General features: G+C 35.0%; 1 protein-coding gene across 6 annotated transcripts in view; it reads right to left on the reverse strand.

Moving 5' to 3' along the window:
• Positions 1 to 453: 453 nt before the first annotated feature.
• HELZ (helicase with zinc finger) overlaps positions 454 to 21,977 on the reverse strand; it is a 266,896-nt gene continuing 245,372 nt past the window's right edge. For 4 of the 6 annotated variants that reach the window (XM_007482771.3, XM_007482772.3, XM_001379116.4 and 1 more), the window contains 3 exons: positions 15,412 to 15,664; positions 7,676 to 7,975; positions 454 to 4,414 (listed from right to left, as the gene is read on the reverse strand). In XM_007482771.3, coding sequence (XP_007482833.1) covers positions 4,374 to 4,414; positions 7,676 to 7,975; positions 15,412 to 15,664 — 594 coding nt within the window. In that variant the 3' untranslated portion in view covers positions 454 to 4,373. Of the gene's footprint in view, positions 4,415 to 5,809; positions 7,976 to 15,411; positions 15,665 to 21,977 lie in introns of those variants that run through there. The other 2 variants (XM_007482770.3, XM_007482769.3) reach the window with 1 other exon arrangement.

A 21,977-nucleotide genomic window follows, 5' to 3' on the forward strand; every position in this document is an offset into this window, starting at 1 on the left:
TTTGTGCACAGATTGCATCATTTTCTCAGTCACCAAAGAATACCTGTCACAATCCACTGTCAAGTATTTTATATACCTCTGTGTGTTGGTTTCTGAGTAATGAAAGAAATCCTGGTTCACAAAAGCAAGATTTTACTATTTGTAAGATGCTTGTCTACTGGTCACTAATATATTTTTTTAAGCTTTCAAATTCACAACGCTTAGAAAATCAATAAGACTTTTGATGCTATTGTATTCTTAGGCCTTAAGGAAAATCACAAACCTATGAAAACTTGCCAAATATATCATTTTGGCTAAATTTTCTGCTCAATTTTGTTAAAAAGGATTTTTACCTACAAACACTTTTATTTAAATCCAAGTACTCTCCTTGGTTTCTGGAAGAACCTTAAGCCTGAGCAATCTGAGAAGAAACATGAAATTTATTCACACATAATACACAGATAAATCATGATATTATTAAAAAAGGTATTTTATTATAAATACATTTGAAATGTAGCAGGAAAATACATTTTTGTGTTATCATTAAACTTTAAAAACAAAACAAAAAAGACTGCACCAAAACAATGATTACACTGTAGGTACTGTAAGCCCCATATCTGAAAGCATTTCATGAGGAATCAAAGTGGCTGAAATTAATCAATCTAAAAATTAAGCTTAAAAATTTTCTACAGAGTAGCTTTAAGGTCACTATTATGGAACACCAAACTTTCTTTCACTTTTAAATATAAATCTTTTTTGAGTATTGGAGCCTTTCAAGTTAAGTACCAATTAACCTCAGGGGTAAAATGAAATTATTTAGATGTCATTTTTCTACAAGTAAAGCATGATTAGATACCTTCAAAACTAGTAAATGTTTTCTTTTTAGGAGATAGGAACTTACCACTTTTGTTTTCATACAATCACTTGCAAAGCTTTATTGTTTATTTTCCACACATAGCCCCAAATAAAGCTGCTATGCAAAAAGTAGCTTGAATTGGGCTAAAAAAATTCTAGATAAGAATATTTTTGCAGGGTGTTGGTTTCTTAAGTTGCCATGTTTGATAATATACTGGCTTGGGGATCAGAGGAATGAATACCCTATTAAATAACCTACTAGCTTCAAAATTTCAACAAGAGGTACTTCCAGCATCCTATTTGCCAATGATACCATAAATATGCAGGGATAAGTAGTAACTTCTTAGGTCTCTAAAAAAAAAAAAAAACCAAGTCAGATGCCCATCACTAAAAAGAAAATACAGTACAACTTCATAATCTGGATTTATTAGAAGCAGGTCAGTCCTGGACCCCACTTGAATATATTCAAACCCAGCTAAACTAGGGAGACTCTTGCCATACAAAGGAAAGAGGCTCTAGGAGTCAAACATATTGGAGAACACAATTGACATATGGATACCCCTTTAGCACAGATTAAATACTATAACAATCATTCCTATTTCCAATGTATAGAAATTTCTCATGCAAGATATTTTGTACAGCAAATCAGTACAGATAAAGTTTAAATCCACATTGCTGGGCCTGGATAAACTAAGCATTAAACATGTATTTCATACTAATGAGCTTAAAGAAGAAAGTTTGCTCTTAAAGGACTACAATGACAGGCATTGTAACTGTTCCCCTTCCATAAGCCCTTTTAACTTTTTGCCTTAAAACAAACAATCTTCCTAGTGCTTCAGGAAATCTAAAACAAAACTAAAAACCTGAAGATGTACCTAACATCATAAAAATTTCACTGTAGGTTAAATGTTAATTTTAAAAAATATCAAAACATATAAGGCACCTCATTTGATTACATTAATTTCCTCTCATCACACATTAACTTATTTATGGTGTGTGGATGGTATGCTCCTCAAATTTAAATGTGTATGAAAACATCATTTAGTAATCAGTCAATACTAAACTACCTGCCATATTTTGTCTATTTTATAGATGATTCATGTCTAGGATCACCTACTCCAATATTTGTGTTCAGGGAGTGCAAAATTATTTTAATATTAGCCTGAGAAAAAAACATAAAAACAAAACTTCCAAATTTAATTTATCTAATTATCTACTCTCTGGAGTGATCCATTTGTTCAGTGTGAAGTATAACTATGCACTTAAAATAATTTCTGATCTAACTGTATTTGAGTATGAGGCAACCATATCTACACTACACCTCTTTCCCCTCCTGGAAAAAAGTACTAACAATAATGTGCAATAAAACAGACTCACCCTGAAATTGCAAGAGCTTATTGACTATTGTCTCTCTGAGCCAAGTATACTACTAATGAGTGCCATCGGGCTAGAAAATATAATCAGTTTAAAGGTCTCCATTGTCAGTGTTTTGTTCATAGTATAAGAGTTATGGAAACACCTGTGGTCCAATAGCTTTGTCTTGTCATACTTTTAAAAATCATTATAGGAAAAAAGACAGTCAAACATTCTCTTTGTGTTTCATAATTTTCTCTTAAGGATAGATTTATAAATAAGGATTTAATTTTTGCTAGATAATCTATCCTACAACTTTGTCATATTCTTGATTTTTCAGAAACAAGGGCAATGGAGCTATTTGATTTAATGTTTTTTTTATTTTGAAATGAATAAAGGCAGAATTTATTTTTAAAACTAATGCATTTTGAGATAAGAATTTAAATTAGATTTTTCTCCCTCTTCTGAAGTACTTCTGGGTTGAATTAGATGACCAATGGCTCTTTCAACTCTGAATTCTGTGATTCTTGCTAAGTCAATGCTATACTTTGTATAGGAGGTAGAAACTCTCAAGGAGTGTTCCAAATGCTTAACAAAAAATATTACTTGGTTGAATGAACTCAACAGATTGGGACAAGGCTCACTCAATGACTTTATGCTAGTTTTTGTAACAAAACAAACCCTGTTGATAAAACTGCAAATAAGGATGGGTCTCATAACCTAAATAACTTTCAGACACCTAAAACTACTGAAATATGCATAGCTCAAGATAAAACTTCTTTCATATAAGACAGTGTCAACACCAGTTCACTTTTCTAAGCTGTGTCATTTCCAACAAAGAAAACTCAGTCACCCCCAGAATGAATCTGCATCTTTAAATTTCACTCCAAACTAAGTCTTTCAGATTATTGCCAAAACGTTTAAATGTCACAATGGATATAAAAACAACAACAAAAAAAATCCATTCAACTTGGCATTTTGATTTGGAAATGAAAATGGTATCATTTTTGAATGTTTTAGAGTTAGTAGACTTCACTGAATTGAACAAGAGCCTCAGAATTGCATATGAAGTAGGAATGAAGGCAGCAAATGGGAGTTTAGCAGCATGCAGTAGAATCATTGCAAATGTGCACCTAATCTCAATTAAAGAAGAAATAAGAGAATTCTATTAAAAGGAATATTTTTCCAAGTCAGCATTATGCTTCCTTATTTCTCTTTAATGAAGACACCTGCAATGTCACTAGAAGTGAATCTATGGGTGACTTTTTAAAATAAAAATTGTGCCATGTCCATTTTTCAAAATTACTTGTTGTCTTTAGAAATAGTTCAGTCTAGAACATGTAGGATGATTGATAGAAGGTAAAAAGCTAGACTCTGAAATTTTTCTTTAAGGCGTAGGAGGGAAATATATAAGATGGTAACATATATGGAAGTGTTCTTAAATTAAAGGTCAACTTAGGAAAGACTAATAATGTCCAAAAAAACCCCAGAGGACAAAATATTTTCCAAGTTTTTAAAGAGGGAAAAGATAAATGTACTGGACACCATTTTAAGGCAGAAAATTACATTCTTTGATTTACTAAAACTTTTTACTTTTTTTTTTTTGAGATTTTCCTTTTTATCAACTCCAATATGAAACAATGCTATGCAATGGGAGTCTATCCTTTAAAGTATTATTTAGTAGATCTAGTTTACTTAACAGTAATACAAACACAAGAATCACCCTGAAATTTTCTCTCCACTCCCTGACAAGCCTCCACTATAGGATGTGAAATAAAACTCACATGCACCTATAATTTTGCTCCTGAGATACATAGAAAATATTAAAATAGGAAGTCAAGTTTGCTATAATTATTCAATATTAAGGCTGAGATACTAATTACATCCGAAGCTAGGAAATTTCACTAACTTTCTCAGCAAATTCAAGCAGGGAAATATTCCCATAAATAGATCTTTGAGTTTATGATGTTGTGATTGATTATGTGTATACAATATGATTTTTTACTATTTTATTAATCTGCAATTCGTTAAGAAAAGCAGTTAATGCTTACATTGAATCTGAATGTGTTCTAGAACCTCTGATGCAAAAGCTGCACAAAGCACTTTGTCATACCAACACAAAAAGGGATAGAATAAAGTATATTTGTGAGGACAGAAAAAATACAGTCAATTTACGAACTATTTTATTAATTAGCTCTCCTCCCAAAGGAAGTCTTCCTGCAACAATCTGAAAAAGGAAGGAAATGGAAAAAGAAAAACTTTAAAAGGCTGGAAAAAAAAGGGGTTATATATGTATATATATACATATACATATATATATATATATACACACACATATACATACACATATATATGCAAAAGTGGCCGAATGAATTTCCTACTTGCAAAAAAAATCATGATTAATAAAAAAAATTCTACATGAAAATTTTACTTCACAAAACTAAACGCTAAAATAATAAAAAGGCATTTGAAGATTTAAAAATTTCATGTAGAAGTCAAATTAAAAAGTAAAGTGAATACAAATTCTTCCTGGCAAGAAATATTAGAAACTTCAGTGTGCTACAAAGAACAGAAGTACAAAGACAAAAAAACCCAAAAACAATTTATCTCACTTGAGAGGAGGAATCTGCCCTGCAAAGACAATGAACTTGGTAGCACTTGGTACTGCTGAAGGGTGATTATCAAGATATTCCTGCTCTTAATTGAAGCCTAGAGCTGAAAGCCTGAACCTGATGTCAGTTCCTCAGATTTTATTTTATTCAAAGGTGCTTGTACTACTTCTCAAACACCAAGTAGAATCAACATTATTTAGAGAACACAGTCACACTTCATTTCTCCCTGGGGTTGTTTTTGTCTTTGCTTAATAAGCAAAGATTTGCTCAAATGTTTTAGAAGCTACTCTGCACCCAGTAATATATACTATTTAAAAGTGTGGTAGGAAAATTATACATTATACAATAATGATAAAGGTTAAAGAGTAAGCTAGGTTAAAATAAACTTTCAGAGCAGATCCCATTAAAAAAAAATAAACAACTTAGATGGAAACAGTATTCTTGGCTATGGAGACAAATTGAAAATAAAGTATCTACTACTGAAAAACATTTGCACTACTGGAATATTGTATTATATATACTTGAGATACATATATATATACATATATATATGTATATATATACACATATTGCAAAATTTCTGAAATAGCACTTTGAATGGATTTGTCACCTCAACTATTATAATAGTTTCTTTGTCACATGCTTTGATTATCAGTATATTTGCATAAGTTGGTAGGATATGCTTGTGGTCTTCTGCAGGGAACTAGTTAACTAAGTCACAAATAAACAAAAATTAGCAACTGGTTTTTTAAAAAAATCTTCAAGTATGGTAAACAGAATAAAGAGATTACTCCAAGAGCTGAAAACCTTGAAGTTACAGTGCTATCTTAGTATTATGGAAAATGCATTTGAAATCTATCTAAAGCATTGTAGTCTTGCACATTTTATAAGGACATCATCACAGGCTAGAAAATTCACATTCACTAATAACTGCAGACCAGGAACATAAAAACTCCACATTTAAAAATTCTTATTATATGTTGGAAATGTTCATTATATCTGACAAGGGCTGTTTTTATTCTTTTACTTTTGGTTACATTATTATTCATAAGAAATAAATTATATGGCTATGTCTGCTCAGTTTGGCTCATAAATGGAAAATGTGTTGCCTCATTGGCCTAGTTTTCCAAATGTGATTTATTCCCAACCTTCAAAATTGTGCAGGCCACTGAGTACAAGCTGGTTACTCATTACTTGCAATGTGAAACTATACTCACTATTAATTTTTTCTGTTGCTTATTGACTTTCAACTAACACAACTCTTCAACTAAACAGATAGACAGAAATCACACAGACTTTTAGTTACACTGAAGTCCAATCAAAAGAGAAAATGATTTTGACCCTTGCTGTTTCTCAATGCAACTTCATAAATGTGCTTTTATAACATAGGGACAACCCATTTTAAAATGGTCCTTCAATAGGAAAACAATTTTTCAATGGTTTGTCATGTAGGCTGCAATATTGACTTGCAATACTTCCCATTCTCATTTTCTTAGAAAAACACATTAAATTGTAGTTTTCAGTAAATACATGCATCACATAAAGAGGGTGGATAGTATACAAGACCACAATGTTTAAAGGTTAAATTTCTTTTTGGATTTTGTCCAAAGTTCATTTAAAATACTCTTAGGCTACGAAATACTTAAAATATCAATTTTAATTTTATCTTTAAGGATTAATCCATGGAGTGTTTATGAAGAATTATAATTCACATGAAAACATAAGGGTCATTTTTCTGCCATAGTGAAGATGTAGCCAAATTTGGACACAACTTTGGCAAACATTATATTTCTTCTTCATTGATGTTCCTCAAACAAAATAGTTAGCAAAATATTTGAATTTCCATATGTAATGTCACATTTTAATGTAAACATCAAATAATGTACCAAAAGTTTTACTGGAGAAGAAAAAAAAAGCGGCACAATTCTTCATACCACTGTGGGGAAAGGGGGGAAGCCAAATTACAAACATTTATACAAGCATAGTAGGGGGAAAGACCCAGGTATTTTACTAAATTCACGCAGTTTTAAAAAATAATTATTAAATCTACTAAGCACCAATACCTAAAAATTATTTTCAGCTTCATGATTCATTTAAAAAAATCTATCAAATTAACATTAAAAACAAGCTTGAATTAGTAGCTTGTCCAAAAATAAAAGAGGGCATTAAGTATACCAATGCTTTTTTGCATATTTAAAAAACGGTGGTATACTCAATGTGTCTGCAAGGAATACCTTTAACTCTATCCTATAGTGGATGGAGATTACAATACCACATCATACAGAATCTAAAACTATAAAAGTCTTAGAATGCAGCATCCTTTCACAAAAAACTGATAAAACTGAAAGTATTTAGAAGATGCTGCCCCTTTATTTAAAAAAATTAAAATGAATTTAAGCAAAAATAACATACATTTGTACATCAACTGGTCATTTCTGGTACAGAAACCCAGCATTGTATACTAATGTTATTGAATAAATGTAAATGCTACTTACAATTTTTTTTTCTTTTTAAATACAATTTAGACAATTTTTTTCTTTTTTTTTGTATAGTTGCAAAGTTAACTTTTTAGCTGCTAGCTTAATGCAACACAAATGTAACATTACACAAATTTAAAAATATTTGTTGTTCTACATAAAAGCTGTCAAAATTCTGACCCACATTGAAAATGTAAAATAATGGGATAAAGTTAAAAAAATTAGTTTCAAGTCCAGCAGCAAAAGCATTGAGGATATATTTACTAATATAAACAAAGGAATAGTTGCAACTATAAGTGAGGCCCAACTATATTTATCCTATTGACATAAACAAAAAAGAAAACAGATTCTCTTTTTAAAAAACTGATTATTTAAAATACGAGTAAAAGCCATTGCTACCTGATGATCTACCTAAGCCAAGTTCCTGAAACAGAGACAAAGGGTCACTCTTCTTTTTTGCCTGTTCAGGTGGGGGTTTGGGCTTTGGAGGCGCCCGTAGAGCACTTGCGTAGGACATAGTAGGTTTGTTTCCCCCAGAACTTGGCTGGCTGTTGCTGTTTGATTCCACAATCTGCTTGTTGGGCATGAGGGGTGGGAATTGGCCTAGATGCTGCAACATGCTGTAGTTGAACGAATTGGACAGCTGAAGGTTTTCAGATTTCAGGTGATCCTCAGAGGATTTCAAGGGCTTTGATGGAGCTAAAATCAAAGGACAAAAAAAGTCGATTTAATGGTAGGTCCTCAAGTTATAAACAATTTGATTATCTCAAATACGTGATACTGATTTTTCATATAAAAATTCAGTAACAATATGAAAGAGATTTTTTATTACATAATGTGGAGGAACTGATAAAGATGGAAAAATATAGTTAATTCTGAAGGGGCTATGTAAAAATCAGGCACATTAATAAACTATTGTGGAGTTGGGAATTGGTTTTAATAATTATGGGAAACAAATTGGAATTATGCTAAAAAAGTGACCAAAATGTCTTTTATCCTTTCCAAGATACATTAAAAAGGTCAAAAGCAAAACCAACCAAAATATAACTATGAAATATACACTTTTGGAAGTGGCAAACAAATAAAAGAAAATTAGATGACCATTGAATTGACTGAGGAATGGCTAAATAAATTGGAGTACTTTAATTTTAAGTCATATAATAGTGAATTACACATAATAATAAATTATTTTGATAATGTAATTCAATAGTATTCCTGAGTAACAAAAAACAACATAAGAGTTCAGGAAGACATGTAAACTGATGCAAAATCAGGAAAACAACATATACCTACTGGATTTCATGGTCTTCAGAAACTCATCATCCTTTAAGATGAAATCTATTCTGAAATTCACTCTTCCTCAGTAAACCCTATTTCTGGGGCCCCTCCCTTCCTCTTATCTAAGAGGATGGAATTGGACTTCAGAGCATCAGAACAGTCCTTTCTGATAATGACCTTAGGGTATTAACCTCATCATTTCCTACCCAGCTATTCTACTGGATCTTATGATCTCCAGAAACTCATCATTGGGAAAGATGAGATCAACTCTGAAATTCACAACTCCTCAAATCACTTCCTACCCTTCAGTGCCCAAATATGCCCAAATACCTACCTCCATTTTTAGTTTCATTTTATATTTTGTCTTCTCCCATTTGATATCTTTCTTTATATCCCCAGTGATTAAGCCCAATGCCTTGACACACAATAGGCTCTAAAAAGTGTTTATTAATTATACACAGTGAATACCATAATGTAAGTGGAAAAGACAAAACAAAACTGAATGTTGTAGAATCATAATGAACAATTGTAGTCCTGGAATAGTGGTAGAAAACATATTTCCCTTACTTCTTTTGCAGATAGGAATGATGGGTGTGGAATATTTCATATAATCTCAGACATGGATAATGTATCGGTTGGTTTTACTAAACTGTCCTTTTTTTTTTGTACTCTGTTAAAAAGCAAAAAACCTTTGTCATAAGGAATGGCTTAACTGAGTACTTCCAATGAGGGAAAATAAAAGCATTCCTAGGTCCTAGGATAGGATAGGAGTTTAGTAAGTATTGGATTGAATGCTGAAACCTAGGCAATTCTTCATTTACTTAAGTCTTTCTTCTGTGGCTATGACAGGTTAAACTTTTGATTGTTTACAAATCTCTCCTAAGAGGCTCTGCAAAGTTGTCAAATTAAAAGCAATAAGCACACAGGAACACCTGGAGGACCTAGCTATTCACAAGGAAGCCTTCTCTGACCTGTATGCTTCACTAGATCTCCTCTATCACAGAGGCAAATCTCAAGAGTTACCACACACTTCCCTGTTTTTGTTTCATTCAATACTGATTATCACCAAATATAATTATTTCTGTTGTTTTATCTTCCATGTAATTTTCTATATCCTTGATATATGGATTAGAAAGATTTTGCTGTGAAAGAGTTCATAGGTTAAGAGTTTTGCTCTACTAAATAAAATTTTAAAAAATCAACAAACAATAAATGCAAAGAGAAATTAAATTTTTTCTATGTTGTTGTGAAATGGTCAAGATGCACTTCAGTAATGAATATGGCCTGTGAAAGCTTGTATGTTCCTTACTATTTTACTCATTGAAGATGCCTTTGACTCATGTATAACTATTACAACCTTACTATTATATTCATTGAAGATGCCTTTGACTCATGTATAAATAACTATTACAACCGTTCTGTATAGATAGTACAGTAAGTTAGGACATTTATAACATTTTGCTCTAGATCACTTTTTTCAATATTAATAAGGTTCAATACTTTTTCCACACCTTTAGTAACTTCCCTTCCTTTGATATTATCACAGGCATATCATAGATCTTTTCTAAATAAACTTGATACAATCCAAATGCTCTTTGATCTCTGTTCTTGTGAGTACCATTTCTAACCTGTTCAGAAGCAACTGTGGGACTGTAAATGATGTTATGGACCAAGTATGTGGTAGTTCTACCATACTCAAAGAAAAGTGTGTAAAAATGCCATCCCTCACCCCCAAACTTTACCATTTCTCTTCTCCTTATAGTATTCCTTTTTCCATTTTCATTATTCGATGCTCAATGGATGGATTTGCTTAGTTGGATATCTTGGCCAAGTTTCTTTAAACTGGTTTTTCCCTCTGCTGCCTCTCTCTGTTTTTGAGATAATACTGCTTATATTGTCTCTTGATTCTTTTCTTAGAGAAAGTGGTCATGATTTAAAGACATGAGGTTTCTGGGAAATCTACAAGTCTTTTGGCCTCTTCCATTTCTTTTTTTCTGACTTGTTTCCCCTCATCCTCACCTTTTCCTTGAAGTCAATAAAGTACCAGAGTGTAGGCTGTTTTGGAGGATGTTCAAGTTTTCTGTAGAATTTCTCTACCATTTCATTTCAGCAACTGATATTAGTGCATAAACAGCAATTATTTTAAAAGGGGTCTTTTCCCCCCAAATATAGAGCTAAACAAATATCCTATGAAATATGTTTTGTTGCCTCTGAGTCAACATATGACAAAAATCACTGTCAACTACAATATAATTTAGATCTTCCAGCTATACTGAAGTTTATTGAGGGTATAAACAGTCTCTCTCTGCCCCCTCCTCTACCATTTTGCTACATCATTACTGAAGAATACTACCCAGGGAGGAGGGTTATTTATTTTTTTAAATTCTCACTTTCAGGGGTTGCTATGACCAGGAAGAAAATATTTATGACCAAAGTATCATTACTTAGTTTCACAGTTTCAAAAATATATCTCGACCCTCATTATTATATTCTAGGGGAAAATGAATTATCATAAAACTTCCTTAGTTATTTGCAATACTTAGAGAAAAGAACTGTTATTGTAATGTTTAGTTTTGTTCTAGCTGCAAATTAGAGGTTAGTTTAGCAAATAATGTAAGCAAAAATGTCCACTTGAAGAAAATCATCTTTTAGTTAGCACTGTTGAGCAGAAATGAATGCCACTTAAAGTGATTATTTAAAAGGGAAAGAAAAGAACAGATTAAATAACACTAATATTCAAATTTCATGGAAAGATGTCAAATACAATTTTTTAATTGTTTCCAATTAATTGGTTGTTTGAATATGGGAATCATACATATGCCAAGTTTTTCTCTGTCTCAAACTTGTTACCTTTCTATTATTGTTGTGGTTGATGTTCAGTCATTTTCAGTCATGTCCAACTCTTTGTGACCCCATATAGGGATTTCTTGGCAAAAATACTAGTGGTTTGCCACTTCCTTCTCCAGCTCACTTTACAGATGAGGAACTGAGGCAAACAGGATCAAGTGACTTACCCAGGGTACCCACAGATACAGTGGCTGAGACATTATTTTAATTTAGAAGAAGAGTCTTGATTTCAGGCCTAGTACTCCATCCACTCATTTTGCCCACGCCGCGTTTGCCGAGTACTCCTTTCCATCTTTCATGGTCCTGGCCAATGCGGGTGTTGAAGTCTCCCAGTAGTATCAGCTTGTCATTTGTGGGCACTGAGTGCAGGACAGCACTCAGGTCAGAGTAGAACTGCTCAATGGTCTCCTCTGTGCTGGTCAGTGTTGGGGCATATGCGCTGATGATTGTGGCATACAGGTCTTTGCTGAGAGGCAAACGGATCTTCATGAGCCTCTCGCTGATGCCCACAGGCAAGTCTGGCAGCTGTTTGAGCAAATTGGTCTTGATGGCCAGGCCAACACCGTGGATTCTGTCTTCATTTGAGGCTCTACCTTTCCAGAAGAAGGTGTATCCAGTGGTGGGTTTGCTGAGTGATCCCTCTTCTGGTAAGCGTGTTTCACTTAAGGCTGTGATGTCGATGTTATATCACGCCAGTTCTTTACCGATTTGAGCTGTTCTTCTCTCAGGTCTTGGGGTATTCTCTCTATCAAGTAATGTCCTGATGTAGTGCTCGGCAAACACGGCATGGGCAAAATGAACAACAACGGCCTACTGCTATTCAGCAAATGCTCAGAGTTCGAACTCACCATCACGAACACTGTTCAGAATGGTGAACAAATATAAAACAACGTGGATGCACCCAAGATCAAAACAGTGGCATCTCATTGACTACATCATTGTAAGCCGGCAAGACATCCAGGATGTAAACATCACCAGAGCCATGAGAGAAGCTGAATGCTGGACAGACCACCGATTGGTTAGAGCGACTCTTCAAATGTGCATTGCGCCTCGCCATCCAAAAAGCACCCAGACAGTTCGCGCATTTTACAATGAGTCGTCTTAGAGATCCATCTTATTTGCAAACATTCCAGTCCTGCCTGGACAACAATCTGTCTGCCAATGGACCACTCACTGGAAGCTCAACCAAGAAATGGAACCAGTTCAGAGACTCGGTGAAGGAAACATCAAAGGCAGTCCTAGGCCCAAAACAACGCAACCACCAGGACTGGTTCAACGAGAACAACACTGCTATTGAAGACCTATTGAGCGAGAAGAACAAAGCCTTTATGGAGTGGCAAAATAACCCAAACTCTGCTCCTAAAAAGGACAGATTCAAGTCTCTCCAAGCCATGGCGCAGCGTGAGATCAGGAAGTTGCAAGACCAATGGTGGGGAAAAAAGGCAGAAGAAATCCAGCGGTTTGCTGATATGAAAAACTACAAACAATTTTTCAGTGCCCTCAAGACTGTCTATGGACCATTAAAACCCACCAACACTCCCTTGCTATCTTCTGATGGTGACACTCTCATAAATGATAAAAAAGGCATCAGCAACAGGTGGAAATAACACTTTAGTCAGCTTCTCAACCGACCCTCTTCAGTCGACCAAAGCGCTCTTGACCAGATCCCCCAAAACCACTCCATTGAACAACTTCATGTCCCTCCTTCAATAGAGGAAGTCCAAAAAGCCATTAAACAAATGAGAGCAGGCAAGGCACCTGGAAAAGACGGGATCCCAACCGAGGTGTATAAGGCCTTAAATGGAAAGGCGCTCCAGGCATTCCACATAGTACTGACCAGCATATGGGAAGAGGAAGACATGCCCCCAGAACTCAGAGATGCCTCCATCGTAGCCCTATACAAGAACAAAGGCTCACGAGCAGCCTGTGACAACTACAGAGGCATCTCACTACTCTCCACTGCCAGAAAGATCCTTGCCTGTGTTATACTCAACAGACTCATGTCATCTGTTTCAGAGCAGAACCTGCCTGAATCACAATGTGGCTTCCAACCAGATCGCAGCACCATCGACATGGTCTTCACGGTGAGGCAAATGCAGGAAAAATGCCTTGAGCAGAACCTGAGTCTCTACATTGTCTTCATAGACCTGACAAAGGTGTTCGACACAGTGAACAGGGACTCATTGTGGGTGATCCTCAGCAAGCTCGGTTGCCCAGCAAAATTTGTCAAACTGATCCAGCTTTTTCATGTCGACATGACAGGGGAAGTCCTATCTGGTGGAGAGACTTCCGATCGCTTCAACATCTCCAATGGCGTGAAACAAGGCTGTGTCCTCGCTCCGGTACTATTCAACCTATTTTTCACCCAAGTATTATGACATGCTATGATGGATCTAGACCTGGGCGTCTACATCAAATACCGCCTGGATGGCTCACTATTTGACCTTCGCTGCCTGACTGAAAAAACAAAGACAACAGAGAGACTCATCCTGGAAGCTCTCTTCGCAGATGACTGTGCTCTCATGGCCCACCAAGAAAATCATCTCCAAACCATTGTGGACAGGTTCTCCACAGCAACAAAACTGTTTGGCCTGACTATCAGCCTCAGCAAAACAGAGGTGCTGTTCCAACCTGCACCAGGGAGGCCAACTAACCAGCTGTGCATTACAATTGATAGCACGCAGCTTTCTAACGTCAACACCTTCAAGTACCTGGGCAGCACCATCGCCAACGACGGGTCCTTAGACTACGAGATTAATGCCAGGATCCAAAAGGTCAGCCAGGCACTCGGGTGGCTGTGCTCCAAAGTCCTCCAACACAGAGGTGTAAGCACTGCGACGAAGCTCAAAGTGTATAACGCAGTGGTCCTCAGCTCGCTCCTGTACGGTTGTGAGACATGGACACTGTACCGGAAGCACATGAAACAGCTGGAGCAACTCCACCAACGCTCCCTCCAGTCAATCATGAGGATCCGATGGCAGGACCGAATCACCAATCAGGAAGTCCTCAACAGAGCCAACTCCACCAGCATCGAAGTCATGGTCCTCAAAACCCAGCTACGATGGTCTGGACATGTCATCCACATGGACCCACAACGAATACCAAGACAGGTATTCTACGGTGAACTGTCAGCTGGACTCAGGAAACAAGGCCGACCAAAGAAAAGATTCAAGGATCAGCTAAAGTCAAACTTGAAGTGGGCTGGCATTACACCAAAGCAACTAGAACTTGCTGCCTCTGACAGAAGCAGCTGGCAAACCCACATTAACCATGCCGCCATCACCTTTGAAGATGAGCGACGTTGACGTCTTGCCGCTGAGCGTGAACGCCGACACCAGGCCACAACCGCACCTCCTATAACAACTGGAGTCCCATGCCCCACGTGCCACAAAATTTGCGCCTCAGCCTTTGGACTCCAAAGCCATATGAGGGTACACCATAGATGAAACTGCACAAAGACAATAGTCATTCTCGATCACTGAGAGACTACTATATATATATACTACTACTACTACTATATATATATATATATATATATATATATATATATATATATATATATATATATATATATACTCCATCCACTATACTAGCTATCTAACTGTCCCACCTTTCTATTATGGCCAATCATAAATTATGGTTTTATAAGAATCTATTATTTTCTCATTAATTTTTATTTATATTATGTTTTACTGAATTCTAAAAGGCAAGGTTATCTCTGACTCAAATACTTGCCTGGATTTCAGCAACTTGATCCTTTCAGTAACAGGGCTGAAACCAACTGGTTTCAGCTTCCAAGGAAGAACTGGCATATTTTGCATTTATCCAATGCATATAAATTAGAAACCTGCCTTAAGCAGATATTCTACTTCTCTAAAGTATAATGAACCAGATTTGATACTGTCCAAAAATGGTGATTTTAAAACAAAGGGAAAGAAGATAAAAATAGAGAAGACTAGGGAAGCCAATGAAATATGGAGGTTGTGGAAAGTTGAAGAGTTTTGCCTTACCTAACAATTCTCTGGGTGGGGCTGTTCTGCTGGATCCATTGCATGGAATGTTCTGAGGTGGAGCAGATGAGGTGGTATTTACCCACAACTCCGGTGATGAATAGTTGAAAGAAGATCGGTTATTATGGTCCTGATGCTCTTTACACTGAGCAAGACTGTCTTGAGGAGTATTTAACTCTTCAGAACAAGGTGGTACTGAACTAGATGAAATTCTTCTTTGGTACAATGGCCTGCCTGGTCCTCGTGGTTCATACTGCATGAAGAAGGACATTTTATAAATTAACACAATGCATTTCCCTTTTTTTTAAGTTCAATATTTTATTTTTAACCCACAACAACTTTTCTATATATTCTTAGTAAAATTTGGGGACACTTTTTATTAGGAAATAATTCTTTGGGAGCATTCTTTTTCAGGAGTACACATAAGAAAGGCAGTGCAGTAAAATGGAAAGAGCACTTAGCCATCAAAATACATGGGTTCTATTACAAGTGCTTTAACTTTTGTCACCATCTGTGGTCTTGGCCATATCATTTAATTTTTGGAACCATAGTTTCCTTACCTAAAAAATGGGAGAGTTGGGGAGGCAGGGAAAGTAGAAGGGCTGGATGTGTGAAGTTCTCTAAGGCTTCTTCCAGCTCTAAAAATCTGGTAGTTTTATGTTAAAACCAAGGAGTACAGGGATAAAGGAACATTCCACATATTTTGTGTCCTGGAGATATTTCAACTTGACAGGCCCAATCAGTTGTTAACTCTTATTGATTCTATTTCCATAAAAATCTCACTCATTCACTACTTTCTTCTTTTTAAGCAAATATTATTTATTTTTTAGTGTACTTAATTTTACCGAGTTCCAAATTTCTCCCTCCCTCATGTCCTTTCCCCCACCCATTGAGAAGACAATTAACATATCCATTATACATGTAAAAGCATGTAAAAACAGATTTCCATCTTAGCTATTTTTCAAAATGTTAATAATAAAAAAAATAAAGAATAAAGGTCATTTATCACTTTCTTTCATCAAATGAAAGCCCTCTTCATCACTTGACTAGGCTATTGCCTCCTTAGCATCTCTTAATTGGTCTTCCTGCCTCAAGTCTCTCCTCTCTTCCTCTAATCTATCTTCCACAACTGGCAATATGATATTCCTAATTGAATATTAGATTATTCCCCTGTTCATTGGTTTCAATGGAACCTTTTCTTTTTTTTTTTGCTTTATAATAAAACTGAAACTCTTTTGCATGGCAGTTAAAATCCTTTAATAACTTGGCTTCAACCTATCTTTTCAAGGCTTATTTTACATTACTCCTTCATGTACTCTTTGGTTTTGACCTTGCTATTCTTCACACATGATACTACATCAACTACTAATATGCTGTTGCCCAGCTCCACCCTTCCCCATGCCTGAAATGTACCCCCTAACCTCCATTTCTTAGAACCCTGTTTCCTTTTCAACACAGATCAAATGCTACCTCCTACATGCCTTTACTCCCCCTCTTTTCTTCCCCCCAATTATCTTGTATTTATTTAGTTTTATTTATATACATATGTTTACATATTATTTTCCCTGAAAGAATGTAAACTCCTTGGGCAGTTTTAGTTTTGTCTTTGAGTTTCTAGTACCTAACACAGCCCTCAGCATATAATCGTTATCTGATAAATGCTTAATGATTGGCTGAAGTTTAAATGGAATGCGTGTGTCTATAAGGACATACATATATACAAAACTTTACACACACACATGCATGCATGCGCACGTGCCTCAAAGTCAATGGAGGAAATATAGGTAGAAGGGACCTCAATATCACTGGATTAGGGAAACATCCTACAGCATTCAAAAAAGGATCTTGTGATGATGTTCCAAAACCTCCTTAGAGGAATTTATTCTAGTGTCTTATCCAAATTCCATAGTTCTTATAAGTATATCATACCCTACTCAACAATCCGATATACCTTAGAAGCAGATAAAAAAATTTTGTGTCAAATTTAAGTGCTTTAGAACCTGACACATTCCTATTTTATCAGTCTCCTTACCCTTTTACTTACCTCTACATATTCCCCATAATCCAGAGACCATGGCCTTATTGCTCCCTATCCCTTGCACCAGACAATCTGTATTTCCCAACTCAGGCATTTTTACTGGCTGCCATCATACCTGGTACTTTCTCCCTCATTTCTACCTCCTGGTTTTCCTTCAAGTACCAGCTAAAATTCTACCTCCTACGAGAATCCTTTAATGATATTAAGGTTCCCTCTGTGATTATCTGCTACTTATAGACATCTTGTTTGGACATACGTTTTGTTTGCATGTCGTATCTCCCATCTGACTGTAAGCTTCTTGAAAATTGGGGCTGGTTTTTTACCCTTTTTTTGTATCCCTTGAATAGCACAGTGCCTGGCACATAATGGGCATTTAATAACTGCTTGACTTATATAGACTGATTGAACCAACAAAATTCTCAGTTGCTTTAACATATCTATTATTTGTTCCTCACAAGCATAGAAAGTGGCTAATCAATTTCTCATTCTTTTGAAAAACAATTCTCTCCATATACTTGAAAATGGGTTCCCAAAAATCCTTGCCTTCTGTTTTAGAATCTAAGTATTAGTTCCAAGGCAGAAGAATGGTAAGAACTTGGGGACTTGCCCAGTGTTACACATTATTCCCTTCTCTTAACCATATCCCTCTCAAACACCTTCATCTCTAAGGGGGAATGGGGAGGCAGAATGAGGTGGCAATGACTAGTAAACTGAGTACTCTTAAAAAAAGTTGACTAATCAATGTACATGGGTTGGATTATTCCTTAAACCTCAGATTAATTTTAAACAAATCACAGAATTCAGTTGCCTTTCCTCCCAATCAATAACAAACACCAAAAAAAAAACCAAAAAAACAAACAAAAAAAACAACTCCATATTCAGTTCATGGTCAACCATGATTATCAGAACTTTTTCTTTTGTATATATACCTTGCCAAGATTTATGTGTTATTTTTTTTTGTCTCCTTACCCTTACCCTTATTCCTTGTAGAAAAGTGGGGGACTAAAAGTGCATGTTCTTTCAGAGAAAATTGATTTGTTGACCTTAATTTCAATTAAATTTTTCTTTGTTACAAGGCAGAGGGATTTATTAGTGGAAAAAAGGCAAAGATAAGTTACTAATTAAAGGTGCTAATAGCAAATAAGACAAATAGGGGAATGGATAAAAAGTTGGTCTCTGTGTCACAAAGATAAGGATTCAAATTTCACTACTGACCTATTGAACCAGGCAACTAATCCTGTAAATTGCATAGACAGTATAGATCTGCATTTGGAGAGGAAATTTCCTCTTTCAGAGCTCCCTAGTCAGTTAGATGATATAATACACAATACTGGATTTTAAGAGAACCTGAATTAAAAGCTAACCTCAGACACTATATATGATGTTGAGCATTTCATTTAATGTTTTCCTCAGGTTCAGCTGTAAAAATAGGATAATAGTATCTACCTCCCAGCATTGTTGTGAGAATAAAATGAGATATTTTTAAAGCATTTGCAAAACTTGAAAGTACTATATAAATGCTAAACACCAACATTACTACTACTACTACTACTATTACTGAAATCACAAGCCTGGTCCAAAAAAAACGGGAAAATAAATATGCCATCTTGATTTTATCTTGCTTTGTACAATATTTTCTCCCAAACACGTAAGATAATTTTATATTTTATTTCACTATTCTTGAGAATTAAACTCACTTAATTTAGTACAATTTTAATGAACATTTTCTTAATTTATTCCTTTGTCCAGGTCATTAATAAAATTAATGAACTTCATTAATTCATCGGACCTAACTCAGATAATGATGAAATTATTAAGCCCTAGGAAACTTGTGACATAATATATAATACACATAATATATGGATATATTAAATATATACATAAGAAGAAAAAGATACACAGAGACACATGTTTTATCAATAGTCTTCCAAAATGAACCATTAAGTCCTAAAATAAAGTTTTCATTTTTATCTTCAATATGAAAATCCACTTAGGTGCTAGGTTATCATTGCTCACTATATCTATATATACCAGAAAATAAATGTAGTCGGGCCTCATTTTTAAATAACCACTACTTCTAAAATTAAGTTGAAATTAACACTTAAGAGTGAACCCCATTATTGAATAAGTGCTTCTTATATAAATATACCTAGGTACTTTATATGACTTTTCTTAAGCTAATTAGAAATTACCAACATCACTACTTTAGTACTTTAGGGTCATTATTAAAAAATTAATAGCATTAATGAAACAAAGAAGCATTATTCTGACATGGACATGACTTGTCAAAAGTAAGAACTCTGGGTTAATAAGACTGATGGGGAACTGATGATTCATGTAAAACAATGTAATGATTTACACTAATGCCTCTCAGAGTGAGAAAGAGTATGACTGGTTGAACTGCTATTCAGGCTCTATGACACTTGGGAAAGTGGTGTAGATTTAGCATGTCATTTAAAAATTTTTACTTTACATATTTTCTGCCTTAATTTTTTCAATTACCAATAACTAAATTTGTATGCATTGAGTTTGTGTAAAATGAGACTAAGGAAAGATTGTAAAAATAAAAAAACTCTTAAGAAATAATGAATATAAAATATTTAAATTAGTAGTGTCAACAAAAAATACCAACTTTTTATAGATGCTAGGCAAATGGACTCACTTCTCAAGTCCTTAACAGGCAAGAAATAAATAAAAAATTAAAGGAAGATTGGCATAAGAACAAGTAATAGTGTTAATTAACTATTGCATTTTTAAAAAAAATTCAACAACAACAACAAAAAAAACCCAGCAAAAATCTCATGAATTAAGATAATATATTCAGACAAAAAGGAATCTGATGATATTTACCAGGTCCAATAGAAGATGGCTTCTAATAATGAAGATATTCACAGTGTTTCAATGAAGCATGAAATTTCATTAAAAATACTGTGAATTGCTGTCATCAGTGTCTTTCAAGTTGTTGAGCATATGATATAGCTAAAGTGATGCTTTCATGTAGGGGATATCTTAACCTTTTTGTGTCATAAACTTCTTTGTTACACTGAATCAAGAAGCACTTATTACACACCAGGAACTATGTTAAGCACTGGAGTTACAAAAAAGGGCAACATCTGATTGAAACCTATTCCCCTCTTCTCAGAACAATGCTTTACAAGGCATAAAGCAAAATACATAGGCTTATAAAGGAAATTATGCTAATAGTTATTTTATATCTATATATGAGTTCATGGACCCGAGACTAAGAATCCCTGTTTTAAAGTTTCAGTCACCAGATAGAAATGACATTGAAGATGAACAAAAAAAGGTCAGCGAGACTACAACATAAATTATCTAAAAGGCATGAAGAAATGCTTATTTTGGGAAATAACCCTTGAAAGTAACTTGAGTAGAGGCGGCCGTATCTGGAAATGTCTGGTAGGCATATTTTCATCACTTCCCCATTGAAAATTTCATCAACTTCCCCCTCCAATTTCAATAGCCTCCTAATTGGTGTGCATCTTCCAGTCCAATCCACACAGATGACAACTGATATTCTTAAAGTCCCAGTCTGACCATGTTCCTCTTCTGCTCAAGAAACTTCAGTGCTCCTAAGACATAACAGGAACTCTTCTACTTCATAAAGCCCTTAATGATGTGACTCCATATTGTGGGGTCCAGTTCTAAATTATTTTTTCCTTTGATCTTATTCAGCTACAAATTTCTACAATCCTCCGATTGAGGCAATCTCTTTGAATCCAAAAGTACATTCTCTTTTTGTGCACACAAAGTTCCTGGGAAGAGTGGGCTCAAATATAAAGAACACTGGCAGTACAAGGATAAGTCATAGATTTTTTTTTTTTGGATATAAGAGTCCTTTCTCGCTTGTGTGTAGTCCTCACAAAAATCTCCTGAGGTACTGTATTTTACTGTGCTCCAAAAGTCAGTGCCTTTGTAAAGTCCATAGCTACAATTCTACCTGAAGAGGTCCTACACCCTAAAACTGACTTTCTTGGTTGTGTCCAATTTGTCCTTCCTTTCTAAGCTTCTAGTTATACATTCTTTATTAATGGTCAAGTGGGAGATGGCAACACAATAGGATCATTCCCTACCACCTTCCTATATGCTTCTAGTATAGACACAAGGAATCTGCTTTATCAAGGTGTTCCTGAAGCTTGACTGTCTTGATTTTGGAATCTTTTCTACAATATGCATAGGTCAAAGGTATCTAGAAGTCTTTCTTTCAATCCCCAATATAATCCTTTTGCAACATCAACTGATTTTATCCAATGGCTCAAATCACTTCAAATTATTAAGGACTTATTTACCCTCAGCTTACATCTCTTATTAACAAAAGTGTCTAGGATTTCTTCAAACTGAGTTTTCACCTTTGATAGGCTGATTATATAAGAAACCATAAAATGCAAACTTAGAATATTAAAACCAAAGACCAGAACTCCTAGGTAAAGGAAAAAATCTTCAATTAGCCAGAAAAAGAATTCGAATATTGAGGAATCACAATCAGGATCATATAAGATTTAGCAGCATC

This window comes from Monodelphis domestica, chromosome 2, assembly GCF_027887165.1.
Source record: "Monodelphis domestica isolate mMonDom1 chromosome 2, mMonDom1.pri, whole genome shotgun sequence".
Taxonomy (NCBI): domain Eukaryota; kingdom Metazoa; phylum Chordata; class Mammalia; order Didelphimorphia; family Didelphidae; genus Monodelphis; species Monodelphis domestica.